The 23,884-nt window shown below is 43.6% G+C and overlaps 1 protein-coding gene across 4 annotated transcripts in view; it reads left to right on the plus strand.

Annotated features, from left to right (window-relative positions):
- Window positions 1-723: 723 nt before the first annotated feature.
- SSBP2 (single stranded DNA binding protein 2) overlaps window positions 724-23,884 on the plus strand; it is a 136,159-nt gene continuing 112,998 nt past the window's right edge. The window contains exon 1 of one of the 4 annotated variants that reach the window (XM_074533091.1): window positions 724-951. In XM_074533091.1, the coding sequence (XP_074389192.1) occupies window positions 893-951 (59 nt within the window). In that variant the 5' untranslated portion in view covers window positions 724-892. The remainder of the gene's footprint in view (window positions 952-23,884) is intronic. The other 3 variants (XM_074533094.1, XM_074533093.1, XM_074533095.1) reach the window with 3 other exon arrangements.

The following is a 23,884-nucleotide window of genomic DNA, read 5'->3' on the forward strand; positions in this document are numbered from 1 at the left end:
CCCACAGGTCACACACGGGAGTGGGTTTACAAGGTTAGCCCCAGTTTAAACACAAGCAGGCCACCAATATCTGCAAAATTTGGGACTGTGGTTGAGGAGGAAGAGCGGAAAAATTCCAGAGCTTCGGGTACTTAAGAAAAAGAGAAATCAAGTAACAAATGGCCCCAGTGGCTGCTCTCTCTCTCTCTCTCTCTCTCTCTGCCGTCTCTGCGGAGCACGCAATTATTGCCATGTAACTTAAAAAAAAAAAAAAAAATCAAAGCATTTCCTTGAATTTTCTTCAGACCGTGGGTGGTTTTTTTTTTTTTTCCCCTCTTCTTAATTTTTATTTTTTTGATTATTTTTTAAGCTACTCTAAGACACGCTGCTTCGCTTCAGAAAATGTTTCCTCCCCACCTCCAGCCCAATCCCGGCTCTCGCTGGGGGGGGTCCCTTCCCCTGGGGGTGAGGGGTGCGGAGAGACCCTCGGGGACGCTTTTGGGGGTGTTTTTGGGGCAGGGGGCTCGCTGCGGCTGCCGGGGGGGGGGGGTCGGGCTGGGGACACGAAGCGGCCGCTCGGGCGCTTCCCGTTCCGCGCCGGCCGGTAGTCCGCCCCGCAGTTTGCGTCTCTCCGGCGCGCTCCCCGCTCGGCGGCGCGGCGGCGGGGGGCGCGGCGGGCGCCGGGAACAGCCGCTTGTTTAAAATCCTTCTCGAACCGTTTCTAATTCCCCCTCGCGCGGGGGGGGGGCGGGGCCGCGCCCGGCCGGATGCGCGCCCCGTCCATCACCGCGCGGGGGGCGGGCCCGGCCAATGGCGGGCGCGTGTGGCGCCCGTCACCGTGGCGACGGGGCCGGTCCCGGGGAGGCGGTGATGGGTTGACAGGTGCGTGACAGTCGGGAGCTTCTCCGCAGGCATGTACGGCAAAGGCAAGAGCAACAGCAGCGTCCCGTCCGACAGCCAGGCCCGCGAGAAGTGAGTGCTCGCTCCCCGCACCCCGGCCCGGCCCGCCCCACACGCCCGCCGGCCCCGCGCGCGCGGCCCCCTCACAAAGTTTGTGAGGGCGAAGGGGGCAGCGGGGAGGGGAGGGGGGGGAACGGCCGCGCTCCGCGGGTCCCCGCGCCGGGACGCGGTGTCCGAGCTCGGACGGGGTCGCGGCGGTGTGTCCCCCCTCAGAGCCAGCCGTGCCCGCCCCGCAGCCCGGCCCCGCAAGGTGCCGGGACCCCTCCGCTAACAAAGAGCCCGGGCAGGGGGCCGGGGCCGCGTCCCAAGTGGGCGCCTCGCAACTTTTGCCGCGGCCCCCCATTGTTCGCTCTCGGGGGGCTCCGCGCCCGCCCCGCCGCACAAAGGGGAGCGGGCACCGCGCCCCCCGGCTCCCGCTGCCTGCCCGAACTCATGCTGGGCTTTTATGATTTTTTTTTTTTTTTTTTTTATTCCTAATTGCGCATAACGCGCCTGGGCGAGCCGCGCTCCGGCGCTCTCCTGCCCGCTGCCCGACGGGGAGGGCTGGCGGTGCCCCCGGCACGGGCAGCGCCGGGAGAAGCGGGAGGAAAACGCAGTTTTTGGGGGAATGGACGGCTTCTCCTCAAGTTGTCCTGTGGCGGCCGCGACTTGGCGTGACCGAGGCCGGTTTGGCACGGTGCGGGTGGAGGGGGAGGAAAAGCCCGTGCGAGGAGGAGGAGGAGGAGGAGGAGGAGGAAGAAGAGGAGGGGGACGAAGTGTAGCGGAGGTGGGGAGGTCGGGGTAGGGCTGCTCAGGGGGTCCGGAGGCGGAGAGCGCCTGCCCGAGAGCGGGTTCGCGCGTCTCTCTCCGTTCCGAACATCGCATCGCTCCCGAGCGGGTTCAGCACCCGGGATCTGCGCTCCGGGCACGGCCGAGGAGTTTCCCTCCAGGCAGCTTGTCTTGAACCTTCACCTAAAAAGTTTCTCTTTTTTTGTTTGTTTGTTTGGTGTTTTTCTTTATTTTTTTTTTTTCCCTCCCCGTATGTGTGAGTTTAGGAATTTTGGTTTTGATGGTTTTATTTGTTTCTTTGCTTTTTTTTTTTTTGTTATTTTTTTGGTTAATGTTGGGTTAGTTCTTTTTGTGCGTTTTTTATTCTTGGTTTTGTTTGGTTGTGTTATTTTGTTATTTTGCTTTTTTTTTTTTTTTCCTGTTTTTTTTTTTTTCAAGACTGCCTAATTCCAGAGGCTGGCATGCACGCTTCCTGCAACAGCAGCAGGCCAGGCATCTCTGTTTCGACAGGAGAAGGGGAATTTAAGGCGTTTGACAATTTCTGCCCTAACTTTGCCACGGGAAAGCGGAGGGAGACAGAGGCAGCCCTGCCGGGAAGCGTTAATTGCTGAGATGGAGCGGGAGGCACAACTTGGGCTCTGAAATCTGATCAACTAGTGGCACTTCTTAGTTCCAGCGCAGGGATAATTTTAAAAATAATTGCTTGGCCGGCTCGTGGAAGCACTGTTTATTTTGTCTTAGCAAAATTAGGGAATTAAACCATTTCCTCGTGCTACACGGCTGCTGGTGTTTGTCAATACACTCGGTAAATCACTGAAGGGCGCAGTGGGAACTCACAGTGGGACTGAAAACAAATCCATAGGGCTGCTGTGCATCGGATCAGATGAAGATCGTGTTGTTTTAATTCTGCTTTGCCAAAGCTACCCAGTGCAAGCCACACGCACAAGCGCTCCGGTCGTGGGGCTGAAACTTCAAACAGTTTTCAGTCGTGCTCTTTTCCTTGTAGCTCATTTTTCTTGGGGGTTCTTGGTGCTGTAAAGCACATAATACTTTTTTTTGTTTGTTCTGAAAATGCTTAATAATTTTCAGGGCAAGCCTGCCAAACTGACTTATTGTCAAGTAAGGCAACTGCCCTCCTAAGTAAAGTTGTGAGGACCTGCTAGATGGTGCTGTTCGATTTAAATACACGTTGTCTCCCACTTGGAGCTAACAGCTGGAAATGTGGGCTCCTCACGTGTAGATTATTTTGTGCAAAACACTGAAATGGTTTGATTTTAGATCGTGGACCTGAAACTTCATGGTTGCATCTCCTTGCAAATTAACTCAGCTGGGAGTTAGAAACATCCTCTTTCTCCTTCCTCCAGTGGGGGAAAAAAAAAAAATATATATATGTATATATAAAAGCTTTGAGACTTGTTTTATGATGTGGAATACCATTATGTGTAGTCTACATTCCAGTTTTTTTTGGTATTTCATCTATTAAAATTTCTTCTTTCTGATGAGATCACATCCTTGCTATTTTCATATGCTTTCTTTCTGACTTCCAAAAAACTGTGATTGCAGTTTTTCCCCTCTTATATTGCTTTACAGCCATGAAATGCTTGTCCCAAGGTAATGCATGAGTTTTTGTTCTGCTCAAAAAGAAGTGGCTGTCCAATTAAATATCTCTACAAAAATACAGCTCTGACTTCTGCTTGAGATTGTGTTAATTTGGAAACCACAGAGGAAAATACATATGTTTGACTGATACAATAAGTACTTACTTAATCAAGAAAAGTGGAATTATAATTATGTTTAATATCAAAGTTTTTAGAACAGAAAATTCAGCTGAACCACTGGCGTGTCTCCTCAAGATTTTAAGTGCCTAAAATATGTAGCCAGTAACCAGTCTCCAAAATACACTTGTAATAATTGAGGAAATAAAATTTTTAAAAATCACACTCCCACAGTTTTTAATGGGCTGATTGCGTGTTCCCCAGGAGGATGCGTGCCAGTGAGAGGACCAGGGTGTGAAAAGCTGATTTACCAAGTGTGGGAAAGAGGTGTGTTGTTGAGCTGCTGTTTGTGGTGTTTGTTGTGGTGTGTTTTCACGGACAGCCCCGTGCCAAGTGTGCCGTGTAGCACCGTGTCCTGCTGCGTGCTGCACTCGGTGTTTGTGTCCTTTGAGGTTATGTAATTACTATAAAAACGGACAAAGTTTTGCCAGCCATTTGTAATGGCCCTTGGCAAATGTTCAGTTCCCAAGATGGCATTTGTTTTATGGTCCCTCTCTTTGTCCCTTCTGCTCGACCTCTGGGGTAAACCGCCTGCATTATTCAGCTTCACAGCACATGGGAAGTGTGTGTGGGTAAATCTGGGGGCAGCAACACCCAATTTTGTGCCAGAGCTGGGTGAAACACTGAAGGTGAGGGCACACGGTACCCGTGAGGCGAGGGCAAGGTGAAGAGACAAAAACCACAAGAGTCTTTGTGCCCCTTCCTCGCACTCTGGAACAGCTCTGCCTTAATTTCGGGCTGTGTCCATCCCGGTCGCTCAGGGATGGAAAAAATGTGTGAATCAATAGCTCTTCTCCACACCGCTGTGCCGGCACCACCTCAGACCCCACCGAGCCGTCAGAGGAAAAAAGACAAAAAAGTATCCGCACATCCTCTATTGTTACCTCTTCACAGCAACTGTGAACAATTCCTTTTTTCCTCCCCTTATTCCTTAGAATAGGACTGTTTCAGATTAGGAGCTCGGACCTGACAACATTTCACTGAATGGTGAAACTCTCAAAACTTTTAATCTTTGAGGGAAAAAAAGGGATCAGACCACACAAGTTCCATTTGCAAATGTATCTCTCTGCTTATAGATATGTAGAAGTGCAGTTCTAACAAACATATAAGGAAAAGTAAATTCTGGTGGGAATATATGTTTTGAGTTCAGTTTTCTTCATGTTCCTTCCAGTGATCTTCCAAACTAGTCCTCTTCCCAAGAAGCCCCAAACCTTCTTGGGGCTTGGCAGACACCCACATTTTGGTTAAAAACTAACTGCATGACTAGAGACTGTGACTTAATTTCTTATGAAATGATGCCTCATCAAAATACTGCTTCTCTTCAGGTCTGTTTTGAGAGGTTGGCTGTTTGTATGTACAGTTCCTTTGTATGAGAGGAGTTCTTTGGGTGTCTTCTTTCCTGTGTTTTATGATTTGAAAAGACTGCATTGCCCAAGTTTTCATAGTTAAGTCACCTTTTCAACAGCAATGTTTGTAATCTACGCAAAATAAGATTCAGATAAAAATTAAGTGGCTTCAGTGTTGAATTTGCTACTCATCCCTGGGAAGTGGCCAGCTAGTTTCTTAAGATTTTGGTGGTAAAAGATGCATTAATTCTCTCCCCCCCCGCTTCTGAAGACAAATCTGGTAGTTTAATCCTGCCTGTTTTGTAAAGTTTAGGTTTGACATGTATCCATCAGGTCTAACTTGTAAAAGTCGCAGTTGTGCTGCTCAGGGAGTCTGTGAACATCAGGCATTTTACAAGAATATACTTTTTAATAAAGTGTGCAGAAGAAAGGGCTCTGGAAATAGTAGTTGTTTATCAGTATTTATTATTGGCCATGTGCTTCAGGTGCTCATTTACTCTGCACAAGTGTCTTGGGAGCACATGAAAATGTTTCAGGTAATGTATGTGCTGCCGTTCAAATTAAACAGAAGAAATGAATTCTGCTTAAATTACAGGCAAGTGATACTGTCACAAGTGTTAAAGCAACCAAGATTTCAGTAACTTTGCCAAACTTCCACCCTTGGGGTGGAAAAGTTACAGTGCAACATTTAAGCCTTGCGCCGATTCATGTAACTGTTTTTTGTGTGTAAATGTTCAGTTCAGATGTGGCCCATTTTGAAAATTGGGCAAAGACAAGAGGTGTTTTCCAATGTTTTAAAAGTTTTCTCAACTTTTATGGTGGAAGACCAATCATACCCGCTCTCCTTCAAAACACTTGAAATCTGGTTGAAAAAGAAAAGGATGAGGGATTTGATTCCAGAGATGTGTCTTTCTCCCATTTGCATGACAAAGCATCTGAATTTAGCCAGGATACAAGCCTTTTCAAAAAGATCCATTTGCATATGCTTAGGGCTTACTGACTGTAATCGCTGAATATTTCATCTTCGCTGGGAGGCAGCAGATCCTGGGATCAGAGGGGAGGAAAATTGGGGCTGGGTGGGAAGGCAAGTGGAGATGTGAGCAGCTGGAGCCTGCAGCTGTGAGGTGCCAGGACACAGGGATGGCGGGGAGCATAGAGGAACATAGAGGAAACGGGATGGGAATGGTCAGTCTGGAGAGGGGAGACCGGGAATTGCTCCCTAAGAGAACTGGCCCTGGGGCTGGGGTCTGCGAGGGGGCTGCGGCGTCTGGGTCAGGGACAGACCTGGCGAGAGGGAGCAGAGCCAGGACAGCCGGGAGGCAGGTCAGGAAGTGGGAGGCTTTTGCTGGGCTGGGAGGAATATTCTGTCCCTCCAGGTGCTGGGAAATGACCATTCCTTTGCTGCCGGGAAGGACTTGTAGGCCAGGGGTGTGATATTTGCTGTCTCCAAGGTAAAACCGACCCGCACCTATGAGGTGGCAGCAGACCCAGGGGCGTGAGGCACTCCTGGAGCTGTGTGTCAGGGATGTCAGAGCCCCGGGAGGGAAGGGCAGGATTTGCCATCAGGAGCAGCTGGAACAGTGTGTCTCTGCAGTGCCTGGGTGCTGTACTTGAGTTCCCAAAAATGTTCTCTTGACTTGGAAAATGCAGATATACACAGAGCATATTTCTCACTTTGCCCTTATTTGCATGTTCACTGATTCCCCCCCCCCCCCCCGAAAAAAAAAAGCTCTGGGGTTTTTGTTGTGCAGGGAAGAGCATTGTTTTGGTAATGAGCAGCTATTTGATAATTTGCTATTTGGCTGTCTTGCGGTTTGTGCCTTATGGCTGCCTTGCTGTTTCATAATACGGCTGTTCCTACAGGAAGATTGTGTTGTTTCTTTGGTGCCCAGCTCCACAGTGTCTGAGCTTCACCTCTAAAAATAGGCATCAAGCCACTCCTGACCGACAGCCAGTTTGGAAGTGGCACTAAGATGCAGAAAAGCAAAAGACAAAAATGTTTATTGGTTATTGGGTCCCCAGTTTGAGCTATGTAGCCCTGAATTTTATTTTCGTTTTCTTTCTTGGAGTATCACATAAACCAGAAATGCATATAGACAGCTTCCACTATCTCTCTTGCCACAGGATAAGATGCCAAAGGAACTTGTATAAATGTAGTATTTTTGTGAAACTGCTGTCTGGCTTGTGGATACACGTCAATCTGGGAAATGCACTTGAAATGATCCAGGCTGGAGAGTTGCACACTCACCTGCAGCAGGGCCCCTCCAGGCTGCTGTGCCTGGGGAGAGACTCACAAATTGATGGCTCTGTGGTTTGGGGTGGCTGAGCAGAGCCATTTCATGGAAGGGTCACTGCCCTGCACAGCCTCGTGGGGTGCTCTGCAGGTAATAAGAAACGGCTCAAAACACCTTATTTTTAAGAATGTTCTGCTAAGGCTCCTTTGGGTAAAACCAGATGACTTTTTTTCTCCACCAGGGTTCAGGAGCTGCGTCTCCAGAGCCTTCCAGCTGGGTTGCTTGGGGTTAGGACCACTTGTTTCCTGCTTTCTTTGGTGCACAAACATTCCAGGAAGCGGTGCTGGTCCAGGCTGAGTCACCGCTGAGGGTTGTTCTGTGCTGTGGAGCCACTGACCCCAACACCAGGTTGTTCAGGCAGTGGGCAGGTGTTGTTTCAGCTCCTGGGAGAGAATCATCCTCAGATATCAACAAATGTGTTAATCCAGAACTCTTGATGACCTCTGTCCATGCTTCTCTAGTCTTTGAGGTATTTCTCACTTACGGTTCCAGGAAGGGAGAAGGTGAGAACATAAAATGTCCCTTTCTAAGAAACTGAAATATGGCAGTAGTCAGGACCATAGAGTCCTAGCTTTTCACTTTCCATCAGATATAAAAATAAACTGAACATTTTTGTGGTGGGTTATTTTTTTCCCTTTCACACCTTCTGTGGTTCTTGCCTCTGGACTGCTTGTTTTTTCTCCATATTGTTAGTAGTGTCTCCAGAGCAGAATGAAATAATTACCTTTCATTTGGCATAATATAGATAAAACAATGCTGCTAATACTCCCTGAAACACTTGCATGTTTATTGTTGGGGGAGTTGTTTGTTTGTATGGGGGGGTTTGTTTTATTTTGATTTTTAAATAATCCGTTTTTGCAGTCACACGCCCTCCAGGTTCTTTTTGCAACATAGATGCCTTGCCAATTATTCTGGGTTTCATATTTGTGTATTTGATTTCTTAGTCCTGAGCATGGTACTCCACATTTGCCTGTATTGAATTTTCTGTTATTAACTTTCCTTATTCTCTTCCTGTCCCCAGAAGGGCTTGTAATTTTTCCTGATTTGTCATGTACACTTCTGTATTTCTACACAGCACTCACTAATGAAAGTCTTTTAGTGGAGTTGGCTTAGGGTAGGAAGAGCTTTGCTGAAACGTTCTCTCTTCTGTAGAAACATGCTGTTAGTGACTCTTCCATAATTTATTTTATGTGATTGTACCCTGATTTTTAATTTCATGAAGATGTTTGGTGGTGTGACAGGCTGAGTCAAAAGTCAGTATTTTAACTTTTCCACCTGTTCCTCCTCGCCCACTGCCCACTCTCCCAGGTGAACCAAACTGAGCTGACATTTCTTTTTTTTTGACAGATAATGTTGGCCTGTTGCCTTTCTGTTTTGAAGGTGTTTCTATCCCTAAAGCCTTTCCTTTCCTCTCCCCTTGGCCCTGCTTTCCCTGTGCCCAGAATGACCTGAGCCCTTGGCTCCTCCAAGCCCCAGCTGCACAGCTTTGACATACACATCTCCTCTCAAGGAAAGCCAGCCTAGTTTGTGATAAAAGGACAACAGTTTAAATTGAAATAATTTGTTTTGCCCATTTTTTTTTTTCTCTAGGCTTTCCAAGTTCTCTCAATCATTCTTCAGGCAAGAGTAACAGCGTTTTTGAGGGTTTGTTTTTAAGCTGGAACCACCTGTGGAAGAACACTGTGACACCACACTTTTTTTGCCTTCCCACCTTCTTTCCTGTGCAAATATCAATTGAAAATTACAATTTGAGGAAATCCAGCTTTCAGAAATCACATTTCTGATGGCAAGTATAGTTTTTCAGCTGTGGTTGTGGATAGTGAGGGTTGTTTAGCTCCTCTATGCATTGAACTAATGGGCTGCTTTATCCCACCCTTGCTAGGCTTTAAATCTGCCTTTAGGCTTATGGCTTGGTGTTTTTTGGAGTTTGTGTGGGTCTGGTTGAAGTACAACCCTTGATGTTAACCCCTAACTCTTAAAGGGATTTATCAGGCATACATTGCCAATGAATTCCTAATTTCCTACTTAGGCTTCACTGTTTCTTTTCTTCCTTTGTCCTATTCCTAAATAAAATACTGTCTGTGAAAGAAATTTAAGAAACTACTGATTACACGATGTCCTGTACCTTACATTACTTCCATTTTTATTTCCAATGCCTTGGAATCTTGGGAGAGATTTCACCTTCAAACCAAACTACAACCCTGTAATATTCATAGGAGGAATCCAGTGTTTTGAAAATACAGAAACAATAAGTAATCAGTACTAAGGAGTTACCAGTATATGTAAATTCCAGTGCATGCAATTTTATTTTTATATTGCTATTGATAATGTCGTGTTACTAGCAGGTGCATATAATGAGTTTGGAACGTTGGTAAGAATGTTCCATTGCTTGAGTTAAGCATTTTTACAGATAGTAGAAGAAAGTAAAAGTACTGTCTATGTTTTCTATGATAAACAGCCTAATGCTTATACGAAAGTGTTGGGTTTTACTCTCGAAAACCTGTTTTAGAGGTTAGGAAAAAATTCCAGCAACATCAGTGGCAAACTGTAGTAGCCTGTGTTCTTTTCCTTGGGAGGGATTGTGCTTTCTGAGTAAGATACTGGAGTGTTATTAATTCCTTGATAACTGTGTTGTTCGTGGCAGCAGTGGGACAGAGTGGCTCGTGTGGCTGACAGGGAGTGTGACTGCCATAACTATGGGGAGATTTGTGAGGATTGAGGTGAGGCTGCCACCTGATGCTCCTCAGAACTTGTGGGGCTTTGTCACATCCCTGGAGCAGCAGCAGCAGCAGGATTTGAGAACGCCAAGCCTCTCCTGATTTCTCCATGCCCCATATGTTATTTATGTTCTTCTCCCAGCTGGTTCTCAAAGAGTGAGGGCCAGCCTTGGGTGGCTCCTGTTTGGGTCAGTCTTTGGGTGGAGGTGCAGGTGCTTTTTGAGTGTTTGGAGTGGGGGTGAGTTACTGATATTTCATCAGGCCTATCAGGAATAATGAAACTCCCTTGCCAAATCTGAATTTGCCCTGGAAGTGGAGGTTATGGCTCTTATTGTGTGTCTCTTGAACTGTCTGGCTCCTTTAATTGTTTATTGTTTAATATTCCTTGAAATGTGAATTTGGAGAGGATACATGTACATGAAGGAGATGTTTAAAAAACTAAAAGGCGTCTATTGCAGCCTGAGGAATTTGGTTTTCCTGTGAGTATACACATTGTAAAATAATTTCCAATGTGTATGCATATTGTAAAATAATGCAAATATAAGTTGATTTTTTGGGTTGGAGTACAGGACTCTTGGTTAACAAAAATACAGAGCTGAAAAAGATAAAGGAGATCTGCTCAGGAGATGAAGAGCAATATTGGAAGTTTGAAAATGGGCCTCTGGTGATGGTCTTGGGCTTGGTGAGCAGATCTGAAAGGTAAAACCCCTTGGTGTTCCTGACTTCTGAGGCAGCTCCTCAAATCCAGTGTCACTTCTAATTTTGCTAAATGTACATCTAATTCTTTATGAAGGAAAGATGTTTACTTTTACAAGACCATTATGTGTAGACATGGGCATCCACGAACTTATTTATATATACACTTCAAAATATTTTTGGAATTAATATGAGCTATTACAATATAGCAAAACCCAAATGAACAAACAACTGCTGACTCCAAATAAATGTCTTATGCTTCAAAGATGCAAGACCTAAATTATTTGTCTAACTGTAGTTGGGGAACATAGAAAAAGTTAATAAAAAACCTATTTTGAATAATTTCACAGATTATCCTAAAAAGATTATTAGAAACAAAAGCATACTGGTGTATTGGATGCAGATGTATTCCTATTAAATCCAGTAATTTAAAAAAAAAGTTGTTTATAAAATGTTACCCATATTCCCCAAACAGAACTATACATATATAGTAAATGAATCCAAACTAGGGGAAAAAACAGAGAAAGACAGAAGTTGCCCAGTGTCCAGTTCTGGGTGTGATTACTCATTTAGGGAAAAAACACCCAAATAATAGAGAGATGCTTTTCTTGACATAAAACCAGAAGCATTTTTCCTGTAAAACAATGCAAGTGGATTGAGCAGTTTTTCACTCATATCACTATCTAGTAAAGCTCTTACAAAATACTTGGAAAAGTCAAGAAAGGACTCTGTGGTTTCAATACTTGGACTGTGAGCCAAAGAAATGGATTTGAAAATGCAGGGTCATGCCTGCAGCAGCCTGTGGGAGTACCTGTTCCACATTTCAGAGAGCAGGCCGTGCGTGAGGGGCTCCCTGGTGGAGCAGCACTGGGGAGGATCAGCTGCAGCCACAGGGAAACACAGAGCTTGTGGAAGTATTTTGGTATTAGTTTCTGTTTAATTTCTCTTTGCACAGTGTACACATTCAATGGGCAAGGCATAATTAGAGGGGCTCTCTGGTGTGGTGTGTTTTTACAGAGCTTTGCCTTCTGCAAATGGTTGTGGGCTGAAGTGAACACAGGCACTTAATGCTCAGCACAAACATTGGAAATCCTCAGTAATTCAGGGCACAAGTGAAAAACTAATTGAGGGAAGTGTAGGGAAACCTAACCCATGGCAGTGTCAGATGTGCCTCGGGCTTCCTGACACCTTATTCTGAGGCATTCCGAGGGTGTTGTGAAAGGAACCAAGAAACGAGATTAAAGGGAGCAGCGGTGCAGCTTGGCAAAGTTGTTGCTGTGTATTCTGCAGCCTGAAAATGGAAATGTTTTCATGTTCTTCCTGCCTTTGTGATTCAGTTGTGGATTTCAGCTAAACTTCAGTCCAGCTCTGTGAGGCAGTTTATAACAAGCTCATAACTTTCTTGTGTTTCTCATTTCCCAGTCCATATTTAAAGAGTTAACATAGCTGAAAGAGAGATGACCATTGCATTCTCCCAGCACCAGTTTTTGTCATTGTGTTGCCTGTGTTTGTGTGTGTTAATAGGTGCATGTATGAATTTATACAATAATATTTATGGATCAAGGATTGATATCTTTGTCTGTAGAACAGGCAAATGGGCATCACTTGTGTGTGTTGAATGACAGAAGCAGATTGGTGGGGAAAAAAAGACAAAATAAACAGTTTTGATTCAGATATGGAATAAAATGAAAAGGGGCATTTTCAGAGTTAATTGAGTAACTGCACTCTTGGTCCACTTTTGAGCTTGTTCAATGGCAGCCTTGCCTGATAGGGAAACAAAATTTACTGTGTCCTACCTGTTGGTTGTGTAATGACTGTAGTTACCTCACAAACGCTGTTTTTATGTTCAGCACCTGTATTTACTTGTCTTTAGGATCAATATTCAGCACCTGTATTTACTTCTCTTCAGAACCAACAAAAGGACTAGCCAACAACCCAGCTTCTTAAAGCAAAGTATTTTTTTATAGCAGTGTGAATGAAAGCCTTTGGAAACAGCAAGAGCAGTACACATGTGTAACTTTTTCTGCCTGGGAATGCACTACTCCCCCAGTGCTAATCTGGTACAACGAGCTTTTAATTCTCCCATCAAGCTTCCATCCATTTCTCTCTGGACAGCACCCCCAGCAACAGACACACAAATTTATCCAAAAGAGAAAAGAGTTTTTTCTTACCTTTTGACAGGCCAAGTGACCTGAAGAAGCTTTTGTGCTTCAAAAGTTTATTCTGTCTTGTTTGCCCACTTTGTAGTTTGTGGGGTTTTTTTCCCTTCAGCTCTATTGATTCTGCCTAGGTGTGTGACAGAACCTCACACTCTGATTCCAGGGCTTGGGGGAACTCTGAAAGCAGCATGAAAACCAGGATGAAGGACTATTCTGGAGTCGTGGAGGGATCTCAGATGGGTGGAAAACTGGTGCTCTGAAGCCAGCTGGCAGATATTTTAGCTGAACATGAGCATTTGAAGAGCACAGGACAGGTGTTGCAGTGTTTGAAACAATACAGAAGCCATCTCAAGGATCAAAGTGTGTTTGAACCCTCTTTGCCCCACAGCCTTATGGCTGCAATGGTACCAGATAAACATTCTAAGCTAATACACAATGTGCCTGGGTACTCAGGTGTGCTGCTGGGACAAACCTTCCTATCTCTTCCCTCAACCCACCATTCAGCACAAGAAGCTTCCCAGAACCTCTCTGTGTCTTCATCCAATATGTAAAATGGAAAAATTACTGTAACAAACTGTTAGAACAAGTTCTTTCAGGGATGTGATACAGTCCATGAGTTATGCTGTGACAATCCTCTGTGAAGATGTTGAGGTGTCCTTACATCAGAGTCAAGGCTTTTTTCCCTTAATGTTCAAAGATTCAGGTTTGGTAAACAATAATTTTCCCTCCTGCTCCTACTGTTCTGTATTTGTATTCTAGAATCCAAGAATATTTCTTTCTGAGGTGGCTGGGATCTGAGTATTTCCTAGTGGCAGAGTTATATTTCTTTACTTACATCACTCAGTTTGTAAAATTAAGTAAATTTCATCAATCTCTTGGGCATTCAAGTCGTGTTCACGTACAGTATTCTCTTCCTTTCCTGAGTTTTTATTTCTACAAGAAATGGAGATGCTGGTGTGCAGAAGCATCCTTGCCTGCTGTGGGATACTGCAGGGAAGGAGGCACTGGAGATGACTCTGAAAAGTCCAAAGGCCCACTCCCTCTTGAGTGTCTCTGGCATGTTGACCCAGTGTGATGTACAAATGTCAATTATGTGATTATGAAACGGTGAGATGAGCACTTGGGATGTGCTTTAGCCAGATAATTTCTCTTTATGTGGGATGTTCCGTCCAGAATGAAGGAACGGAATGCTGTTGTAAATTACTTTCAGTTTTAGTAGTCCTAAGACACCATGTTTGCTGTGTTTCCTCTGGCTGAGACAAGCCCATCCTGCTCAGCTCCTTCTTCTTCTGAGTGTGGAAGGCTGTTAAATGTAGGTGGTTTGGGCTTGCTTTTTGATACCCTGCCTGCCCAAAAATGAAAGAACTGGGTGATGTGCATGCGTCTGCTTGCAAACCAAAGCCAAGCTGGCTCTGCTGGTTCTGGGGTTTCTCATTGGACTGTGTCAAGGTAAGTTTGAGAAATATATAAGAAATAAAGAATGCAGCCCATGTCTGGAAACATTGTTGGCTAAGAGGTGAATTTAAAATGTCCATAGCCTTGCAGTTCCTGCTGTAGTGCTGGGAGCTTTCTGGAGGGGCATCCCAGCAACCTGAGGAGAAGGATCCAGGAGCACCCAGCACTCAGGGTGGTCAGTTACTGCCTGGGGGCCTCTGGAGCCCTTCAGGGGTCCCTCGGGGCAGGGAGTGTGCGAGGCAGAGCTGTTGGTCATTCCGGGAGCTGAGCTGGAGCTGGGAATTGCGGCTCTCCCAGCAGGGCTCCTGCGCTGGCTCTGCATCCCTGTTCCCCCTCCTCTCCTTTCCATGTGCTGCATGTTGAAAGGGGTGAGTCACCTCTTTTATTATGTTTTGAATACTTTCCTCCCAAATGTAGTTTATTTTCTGCAGGGAAAGGAAAGAATTTATGCTGTCCTGGTTCCTTATTTTTATCAGAGCTCTTGCTAACAACTTCCAGCTGAGGGAGTTCTTGATATTTTTAGCTTGAGATATTTAGCTATTTGAGCCTCTCTCCATGTTTTCCTCCTGATATATATTAACTGGAGGGGGAGGATGGTTCTTGTCAGTTAATATATTCATGAGCATGCCTGCCAAATTGCCCACACTGACTCCCAGGAAACTGAACACTTCAGAGTTGGGGGGAAGTTTGAGTCTTGGTCTGAAGTATTTGCATCAGCTTCGTTACTCCATTCTCTGACTGATGCTTCCATAGCTGTGTTCTCACTGAAGCTTCCTTTTTATTTTAAGAGGTGGTGTTTGTATAAAAAAATAGGTGTAATTGATTTCTGCCTAAAAACACAAAGAAGTAAGTAAACTAAAAAGTCCAGAATCATAAAATGGGATATTGCATTAAAAAAAAAAAAGAGAATTTCTTGGGAACTATCTTCCTTCTCTTTTTTTCTTTTTTTTTTTTTTTCTTTTTTTCTTTTTCCAAGCAGCAGAATCCTCAGTGTCATTACTAATGTTACTGTTTTATTGGTTGTCTGTTCTGTGGTCTGATGGAGTTCTTCAGTATTCCAGATAGTGTACTTGACGGCACATCTTGCAAACAGCATTTTCAAGTTTTGGAATAACCTTACCCTTCCCTGAAACCCACATGAACACTGTTTGAAAGAAAATGTTAAAAGTCACTCACATTGACCTTTTGCCTTTAAGATCCACTTCAGCCTGTTTAAGCATAATTTCACAAATCTTACTGTCATCAGCTCTTTCCTCTTTTCCCAACAAAGTTTCAGACTGGAGATGAAAATCTGTAGATTTGCCACAGTGTAGTGTTTCCATCAGCTGCTCCAGCATTGTCCCTGTGGGGCCTGGGAGGTGGGAGTGAGAAGGGCAGGTGGTGGGAATCACGCTCAGTTTAATGAGAATTAAGTGGCATTTGCTGTTGTATATAAATGGACCACGGTGCCTTTTCTGTGCGTCCCTTCCAGGGTGTTTGTCTGCACTGGACAGCACATGCCAGGGCCCCTGCTCTGCAGGGTGAGGAGATGATCCTGCCTTCTCTGCCGAGGCTCTGTCCGAGTGCTCTGGTCCCAGTCTGCCCCATGGCAGCAGCTGGAGCTGCTCAGAGGCTGCTGTGGCCACCAGGGTGTGTCCCATTACCTGGCACCAGCTGGGCACACATCTGCACTGGCAAGCCGCAGCAGCTCCTCACCACCCAGGGATTCCCTTAGGGACCCCGAGCCTCCCAGGGGCCACTGGCAAAGCTGAATGTAGCCTTCAAGTTGGCACCTAAAATCAGTTATTTTGGGGGGTGTGCGTCCAAAGGCTTTAAAAAATTTTAAATACATATTTTTTAAGAAATTGCTTTTTGTTTAGTCCTTCCTGCCCTGCTCCTCCCTGAGAGTGGGCAGTCACAAGTCCCTCCTCTGACACAAGTCTCTGCTAGAGAATGGAGCTGCTCACTGTAGGAGTACCGGTTTTGTTTTTAAAGACAGGTTCGTATTACATGCTGTCACCTCAGCCTTTTGGCACAGAGGGTCTCTGCGCACCTCTGAGTGCATACATGCATTATACAAAGTGGTTTTAGGCGAGCTGCTGTTGTTTGCAGCTGTCAGTCTCCTGCTCCGTGATGAGCGATGCTGCTGAGAAGCTGTGGGGCAGCGCTGCCACCTCCAGAATGCTGTCTGGTCTGTGTGAGGGCTTCTCCGTGGGACTGAAGGATTAGCCAAATGCTAATCTTAAGCTTCTTAACACTTACTGAGAAGTCAAAATTTCATTACTTTTAATTGTTTTGTGCCAGGCTAATAGATGTTGGCATCTTGGTTGGAAATTTCTTTCCCTTTGCAAATCCAGTCCTAATAAAGTTTTAAATGTAAAAAAAAAAAAAAAAAAAATTAATATATTATATGAAAACATAAACAATATTTATAAATATATGTTATATCTATAACATAAATTATATGTTATATAATTGTATATATAATATATTTGTATTTTATATATAAAATACAATATATAAAATACAAATATATTATATATACAATTATATAAATATATAAATATATATAATTATATATATATAATATATTTGTATTTTGCTGACTGAATTTCCTGTGCAACTTGTTTTAAACTGCCATGCAAGTTGCAGGGATCCTAAATAAACGGAGCAGCTGACTCCTAATTTTTGCCATTTGTACCACTTTTTTTCCAGTGGTCCTTCATGAACATGAAAAGTTTTGTAAAACCTTCGCAGGAAAGGGATTTGTTACAGAAAAGCTGCAGTGCGCGACTTCAGCTCGGTGTATAAAAGTTCGGTAGTCTTGTTTTAAGCTTATATTTTAAATCTCTTTTTCTGATAATGACCATGCCGGGTCTTGCTTTGCTGATGAGACCTGACAAGATCATCATCCATGTGATTTCATTTGTTTTCACGGCAGCCCTGGGGAGGGAAATAACTGGAGCAGGAATGAAGCTGTGCCCTCCTCCAGAGCAACTTGGCCGCAGAAAACATCAGAGATTTCAACAGATAAATATGTATTTATGTAGAACACGCAAAAAAGGCCGGCATCGGCAAAACCCTTTAGCCCAGGTGGGATGAATGGGAGACAGTCACCCTCCCAGGGGCCGGGTGGAGCAAGACGCGCTGGAATTTGGGGAACTCCGAGCGCTTTGTCAAACCAGTCGTTATCGAGTGTCCCCTGCTAATCTTCCAACTCCAGGTGACTGGCTTTGAAACGTAGTCCCGCTGTGGTAAAGTTCGCAGCGGCCCATTGTTCGCCGTGAGGGAAGCGTGAAAAGCGCCCCCGGGGGCTGATGTTCCCCCTCTCACCTGCGAAGGTCACGGGCTGCATGAGAAAGGGAAAGGCACCAGCCTGAGGAGCTGCTCGGAAAAGCTGATCTTAGAATTAACACACAAATGCTTGGAATGGAAGCACGGGGGAACGTGTTCCTTGTTTAGGGTAGTGTGTGCGGAGCGCTGCAGCTCGAGACTGAGCTCACAAGATTTGGGAGTTTGTTTTCTTTTGGGGAGGGATTGGTTTGAGGGGTTTTTGATTTGAGTGTTTTTGGGGTGCATGTATTAGTTTGTTTTGAGGAGGGTGATCCCACCTCAGGATCTCTCCATGCCGTCGTCAAATCCACATTAGTTTTATACTCTATCCAGGCATTTGGTGCTTCCATATATGAATAGTGCAGGTATTTTAAGTCTGTAACAGAGATTAGTAACTTTCTGACTCCAAACATCACATGCTTTATCAACATTTGTTGTGGGAACAGCTGACACATATTTAAATGACAACGGTATATTTCTTCTGCTGTTTTAAACAAAATAGTTTTATAGGCTTTTGAGTGAAGAAAGCAGGAAAGCACATTCAGGTCTGAGGCAAATGATGAAAAATTGCAGCCTCTCAAAATAACTTTACTCCTGCATTTCTGTGAGAAACAACTGCTCGCTTTTTAAAATTTCTGAAGGTTTATTAAACTTTAACAAAAAATACAAGAAAAGCACTAAATAAGGAAAAATTACAGCACTGGGAGCCCCAGGCCATGCGGTGATAACGCTGCTGTGGGGGGAGGACATATTACAGTAATATAACTATACATCTTAAAAACTTCTCCTAACGTACATAAAATGTTCACCCCTTAATTGTGAGACCCAACTCATTACTAATCTACAACAATTCCTTGTAATTATTTCAGTGATGTTGGCTAAGGACGAATAGAATAAAAAATCACCGTTACTTCTTACATTTTCCTTCCAATAAACCCGCCCAAAACTCTTAATATTTGGATGGTTTAATGAGATCATCACTGTAGAAGTGTGATCAAGCTCATGAACAAGCAGCAAATGTTGCTTTCATTAATTCCACATGAGGTTTTCACAAACAGGCAGGCAGTGGCTCACGTTTATTAAAGTGGATGGGTAAGATTACTAAAACAGTGGAAGGTACTGAGAAAAGTTTCCTCTGTTTCAGTGAGTGGCTTTCCAGGGAAGTGACTCAAAATTTTGACTTAGATTTTTAGTGTGGCATTGAGAGTTCAGGACGTGAAGGGCAATGCTGAGTTTCCTGAGGAATGTTTGTGGCCAGTGCTGGTGAGCAGCTTGTCCCTAATGTCCCCACAGTCTGGAAGGGAGATGCAGCAGGGTCTGTCTGGCTTCTCTTTTGGGATGGCAGAGCCCTGGGAGGGCCTGGAATCCCCCTCTCTGGAGACATTCCAAAGCCACCTGGACATTTCTGTGTCAGTAACACAGCTCTCACAGGGCTTCGGCTTGTGCTGATGGTTGATGCCCAAAACAAGCTTCCTTTGGAAAATATATCTTATTAAAAATTAGCTCTCCATGGCTGTTGCACCTTCAGGGAGGATTGGAGAAATTGCAGAAATTCCCAATAGAAATAATTTCTAAAGGTAGGCTGCATGGGACTCAGGTGTATGTTACTTTCACTATAGCAAGACTCATGTACCTCCAGATACTCTCTTTTCTCTTCATGCTGTTCCCTTTTTCCTTCAGCCCCCATTTCTGGGGATGAAGAGAGTCTGACAGACCCCATAGAGATTAACAATTCCAAGTGCATATCTATCTCTTGCAGTCTCGTGGTTGATAGAGTTCAGTGTTTACCCACCTCTTGTCCCTTTTGAAGGGCATTTCATTTTGGGGTTTTTGCCAATTCCTTTGGGGTACAAGAGGCAGAGTGCCTGGGTTTAGGTTTCAGTCCCAGTAAGGCTTGTGCTCTCCTGGAGAGAGGGAGCAGTGAGGAGCCGCAGAGTGCCCACCTCCTGAAAAGCAAGGACATTATTTAGGTCAGAAGCAGTGGGAAGGGAACACATTGTGAAATAATGAGCAGTTTTTAACTGTGCTGATCTTGCCAGGGCTGTCTTGAGGCTCCCGTCGGACTTTGCAGATCTTTATCTCAGGTTTGCTTGTTCAGTTGTTATTCCCATACATATATTTTTTTCCCCCAGCTTAGATTGTTGCTTTGTAGTGTGAGGACACCTTCAAAGCTGTGCACCTAAAGGGACTCTGAAGGATTGGATAGCTGCTTGAGAGTCCTGCAAGTGTGGTTTTCATCGCCTTGGAGAGGGTGCTTAAGACCTTTTCAGTGGCTGCAAATCCTGTGTGGGCTTGTCTTGTTGACCAAGCAGTGGAAAGACTGCATCCTATGTACAGGCATGATGGGAACCCCAGGAAATTCTCTGCTGTGTTGGCACTTCGGTTTCCTTGCTAGAAAGAGACCAGAGGGTGCTGTCAGGGGATGTTGACGTTCTTGCAGCCCAGTGTTGTCAGTGCAGCTGTGTTCTTTCCTGCTGCTCTCACCCCCAGCTCTGCTCCTTGAATTCTCACCTGGTGCCTCTGTCCATCCAAGGATCTTAAATGCCACATAATGCGTGCCATCCTGTGGTTTTTCTTCTGTATCTTTCCTAATGTTTTCTTTACCGGAATGTTCTGTGTTAGCTCTGCTTACTTTTTCCTTACACATCTTAAAAATGATGATTAGTCTTGTCTTCATTTGTGAACTCAAAGCTTCTTTTCTCTTTTATTTAAATTACACAGTTCTTCCCTTGTCGTCATCCTGTGGGCTTCATCTGGGCATGAAGTTGTTTGGTTTGTTTTCCTGTTTGTGCATCCATGTTAAGTGAGATGATACATAGAAGGCAGAATTTAGATCTGAGGAGGAGATTTTATTGCTAAGGACAGGCATTTTTCACGTACACAAAGAGCAGCCTTGACCATGATTTATATTTCTCATTGACTTTAAATAGATGAGTAGTTTTGAACTGCATGAGTTAATCTTACACTATGAACCTTTGTGTTATTTGTATTTTATGTTTCCCCGGTGCAGTATTTCTTTCCTGAAGGAATCCAGACCACTGGGAGTAAGGAGTTAAACAGTCTGTGCTGTTTTATTCTTGATTAGGAATTTTTTTGCAGCTGGTCTTACTTGCAGTTGGTTCTCCTGAACATGCTCTCAGAGACGAGCAACACAGGCAAAACATGTAGCACCACCGATATTTTTGGGGTTGATGTTCCACCAGTTTGCTCAGATCTTGTGCTGCTCAGAAAAGACGTGTCCCATAAGGAAAATTCCATGAGGAAAATTCTGAGTTTAATCAGAAAAATGCCACAAGTTTTAACAGTGTTACAAAGCTGTGGTTGATTACTCACTGAGCTGGAGAAAAATCCCAGAGAGGAGAGGTGCAAACAGCAGACTTGAAAACTTAGAGGGAAGTGTTGTTCCCTGTGTCTTGCCATTAAGGAACTTTCCTTGTGTTTTGCTGTGGTGCAAGGATTTGCTTTAAATTTAATGCAGTTCTCACGCAAGAAGAATTAACATTTATAGAAAAAAATCAAAGCAGTGCAGTGCCAGAAGGAGCCACAAAATGCGTTGTACATGCTAAAACTATTAACTGATTTTAATACTAAAAATATAAAGAACGTCATCTGGTCTGAAAGAGAAGACTGACCCTCAGTTAATGTACCACATCATTTCCAAAGCTGTTGAAAACTTGAGTGGCAAACCACACAGTTTTCCTGAAATTTTCACTGTCTCCTGGGCAAGCAAGGCACCCTAGCCAGCTGTGCCTGGACTGATCTTGCTAAAAAGAGTATTTGTAGGACACTCCAGCCTACCCAAGGTGAAAAATCAAACTTCTTCAAAAGATGCATGACAAAGGTATGAAAAAACTTGTTCTGTTGCACCTAAACATGACTTCAGTTTTGTTAGCAGTGCTATTATAACCACTTCACATAAATTTATGGGAAATTCCCTACATAGTACTGAATTCTGAGATAAATGATGAGCTGTCCTGTTTGGCTACATTTTTATATCCCAAAATGTGTATTACTGTTAAGTTCTTTATAAGTGGGGTTTGCTTCTTAATGCAGCAGTTAAAATTCTGCAGACGCCTTCGTTGTGGGAGTAAAGGCCAGTCCAGTCATGCTTTATAGTAAGAGTACATTTATAAATTGTTTATAGAGGGCTAATAAATAATTAATGTCTGTTATTAAACAGGTTACAGGCATGAAGAGTGTGTATTATGTATGGCAATAAGCACACAGTAGAAGGTGTTAAAGACAGTGTTTTGTCTAACTGCTGCCCTAAAATCCATAACAAATGACCCTTTGTTAAAATATATATTAAACATTTGATTTACTCAATGCAGATTTATAAATACTTTATAGTTAGTACTAAATATAATTCCAGGACTTGACTCCAGCCTTCTAGTAAAACTCTGCTGAGGACAGAATGGCTTTTGGAGGTGAAATTGAAATCCAGAGCTGTGAATGCCTGGTGCTGTGCTGAAAAGCTGTCTTCTTGTCATGTACTAATGAAATAATATTTAAAAAAACTAATGTATGTTTTCTAAATAGACCCAGGACCAAGTCAAGCATCATTCATTTGGAAGATAAAGCAGAGTATTTCAACTAAGTACAAGATTTAGATTCAATCTCAGTTTGAGTCACGTTGAGAGTAAAAAATGGTATTCCTAATGAAAAATAATTTCTGAGTTTAAACAGAAAGTTACATTTTTTTTATTTTTGGTTTTAATGCAGCCATCTACTGATGCAAATAAAAATGTTGCATTTAACGCAGACTTCGGTATGTATGTACAATTTCTTGTGAGATCTGTTTCTGGTTTTACCTTTTGAGGAGAGAGAAACTTTTGTAGATACATTATACATAGTACTGAATTAATATGACAGATATATTGTGAAGCTTTTTTTTTATGCATAGATCTTTGTGGGATGCCTTGTCCTTTTATCTTTGATGGTAGCTGGTTGGTTTTGTTCATTTCAGGTATACTCTGTTTTTGTCTGTTTCAATCTGTCTCCACTAGATGTGAGACAGGACTGAAGGATATTCACCACTTAGCTGAGAGCTGAAATTTTTGTGTTTTTTTTACTCTGTTCAATATCAAATGAACAGTTAATGCAGAAGCAGGAGAGTTCTGTAGTAAATCATAAGTGTTGGTTTCCTTTTCATGTTAATGCTATTCACTGCAAGTTTAATACCTTTTTCTTCACTCAGAATTTTTGCAGTTGTTTAGAATCCTTCATCAATACTTCTTTTTGAAAAAGAGCGTATTAGAGTTTGATTCACAGTTTTTCTTCATAAAAGCTTTATATAGCATAAACATAGTTTCACTGAGATTTAAACATTATGCATTGTAAAACTGAAGTGGTCTGAAAAAAATCTAGCCTCTACCTTTCTGTGTATAAAAGATGAAACAGGGAGGCATAAATGGATTTATTTGTATATGCTGATAAAAATATATAGTTGGTAGAAAGAGGAAAAGGTTCTTAGCAGGCTTTAGTTCATCAGTTGGTGCTGGAAGTGGGTTTTGCAAAATCTTTGGTGAGAGTCTTGGGAGATGTGCCTGCCCTGTCCCAGCCCGGCAGCACAGCAGAGCTGCAGGAGGAGCAGCAATCCCTTCCCCTTCCTTCTGCAGGCAGCAGCCTCGTTGAAGATAAGGAGCAGCAAAGCAGTCCCTGCTCTCTGCTGGTTGTAATTCCGACTTCTTACACCCAAATCTGCTTTCCAGAGTTTCCAGAGTGACTCAAGATTAGTTTCTCTCCTTTGCTGCTAAGAAAGAGGGAAAATGAAGAAAGGAGGAGGATAAAGGCAATAAATGAAGCATGGAATAGCAGTGTAATTATTGCAATGTGCTTGGAAGTGCCCAAGGCCAGGTTGGACAGGGCTTGGAGCAGCCTGGGACAGTGAAGGTGTCCCTGCCCATAGCAGGGGTGGCGCTGGATGGGCTTTAAGGTCTCTTCCAACCCAAACCATTCCATGAATCTGGTACTCTGTGGGTCTGCTTTTGTGGCTTAAGAGCAGAATCTCTTTAATACCACATAAATATCTCAAGTCGATCCCAGGTGGTGTGTAAACAGCATCCTAAATACAAATATTTGCTGAATCTTAATATTCTATTCATATTTAACTGAGAAGTGGAAAACACATGGAAGTTGTGCAAGTTTGTTTTTTTTTAATGAACTTTTCTGTCCTCGAGCAGTTCAATCAGAAATCTTTAAAATGTCACTGAGAAGAAATGAAAAATTGTGCTCGGGCAGAAGTTTGCTCATGAACAAAAAGCAAACTGGTGTTTATATTTAATAAAACATTTTTGAGTTCATTTTGAAGGTATATTATTTTTGCACTGTTATTACAGAGGATTTTTACATGAAATGGTTCATCACTCATGATATGTTGGAAAATATTTCTGAAACTCTCCTTAGAAAGACTGACCAAAGTTC

This window comes from Zonotrichia albicollis, chromosome Z (assembly GCF_047830755.1).
Source record: "Zonotrichia albicollis isolate bZonAlb1 chromosome Z, bZonAlb1.hap1, whole genome shotgun sequence".
Taxonomy (NCBI): Eukaryota; Metazoa; Chordata; class Aves; order Passeriformes; family Passerellidae; genus Zonotrichia; species Zonotrichia albicollis.